General features: G+C 63.9%; 1 protein-coding gene across 1 annotated transcript in view; it reads left to right on the top strand.

Moving 5' to 3' along the window:
* The window catches only part of RP1L1 (retinitis pigmentosa 1-like 1), a 58624-nt gene that overhangs the window by 56612 nt on the left and 1574 nt on the right, over positions 1-438 (top strand). The window contains exon 7 of the mRNA XM_011942840.1: positions 11-434. Coding sequence (XP_011798230.1) covers positions 11-434 — 424 coding nt within the window. The remainder of the gene's footprint in view (positions 1-10; positions 435-438) is intronic.

Raw genomic sequence — 438 nt, 5'->3', positions numbered from 1 at the left:
GGCCCCGGAGGCAGAAGGGGAGGCCCAGCCAGCGTCAGAAGGTGTAGAGGCCTCAGAGGCAGAAGGGGAGGCCCAGCCAGAGTCAGAAGGTGTAGGGGCCCCAGAGGCAGAAGGGGAGGCCCAGCCAGAGTCAGAAGGTGTAGAGGCCCAGGAGGCAGAAAAGGAGGCCCAGCCAGAGACAGAAAGTGTAGAGGTCCCAGAGACTGAAGGGGAGGCCCAGGAGGCAGAAGGGGAGGCCCCCCCAGAGTCAGAAGGTGCAGAGGCCCAAGAGGCAGGAGAGGAGGCCCAGGAGGCAGAAGGGGAGGACCAGCCAGAGTCAGAAGTTGTACAGGCCCCAGAGATTGAAGGGGAGATGCAGGAGGCAGAAGGGGAGGCCCAGCCAGAGTCAGAAGGTATAGAGGCCCCGGAGTTTGAAGGGGAGGCCCAGGAGGCTGAAGG

This window comes from Colobus angolensis, unplaced genomic scaffold (assembly GCF_000951035.1).
Source record: "Colobus angolensis palliatus isolate OR3802 unplaced genomic scaffold, Cang.pa_1.0 Scaffold210, whole genome shotgun sequence".
Classification (NCBI taxonomy): Eukaryota; Metazoa; Chordata; class Mammalia; order Primates; family Cercopithecidae; genus Colobus; species Colobus angolensis.
Note: the sequence above shows the minus strand (reverse complement) of the source record. Positions and strands in the feature narration are given on the sequence as shown.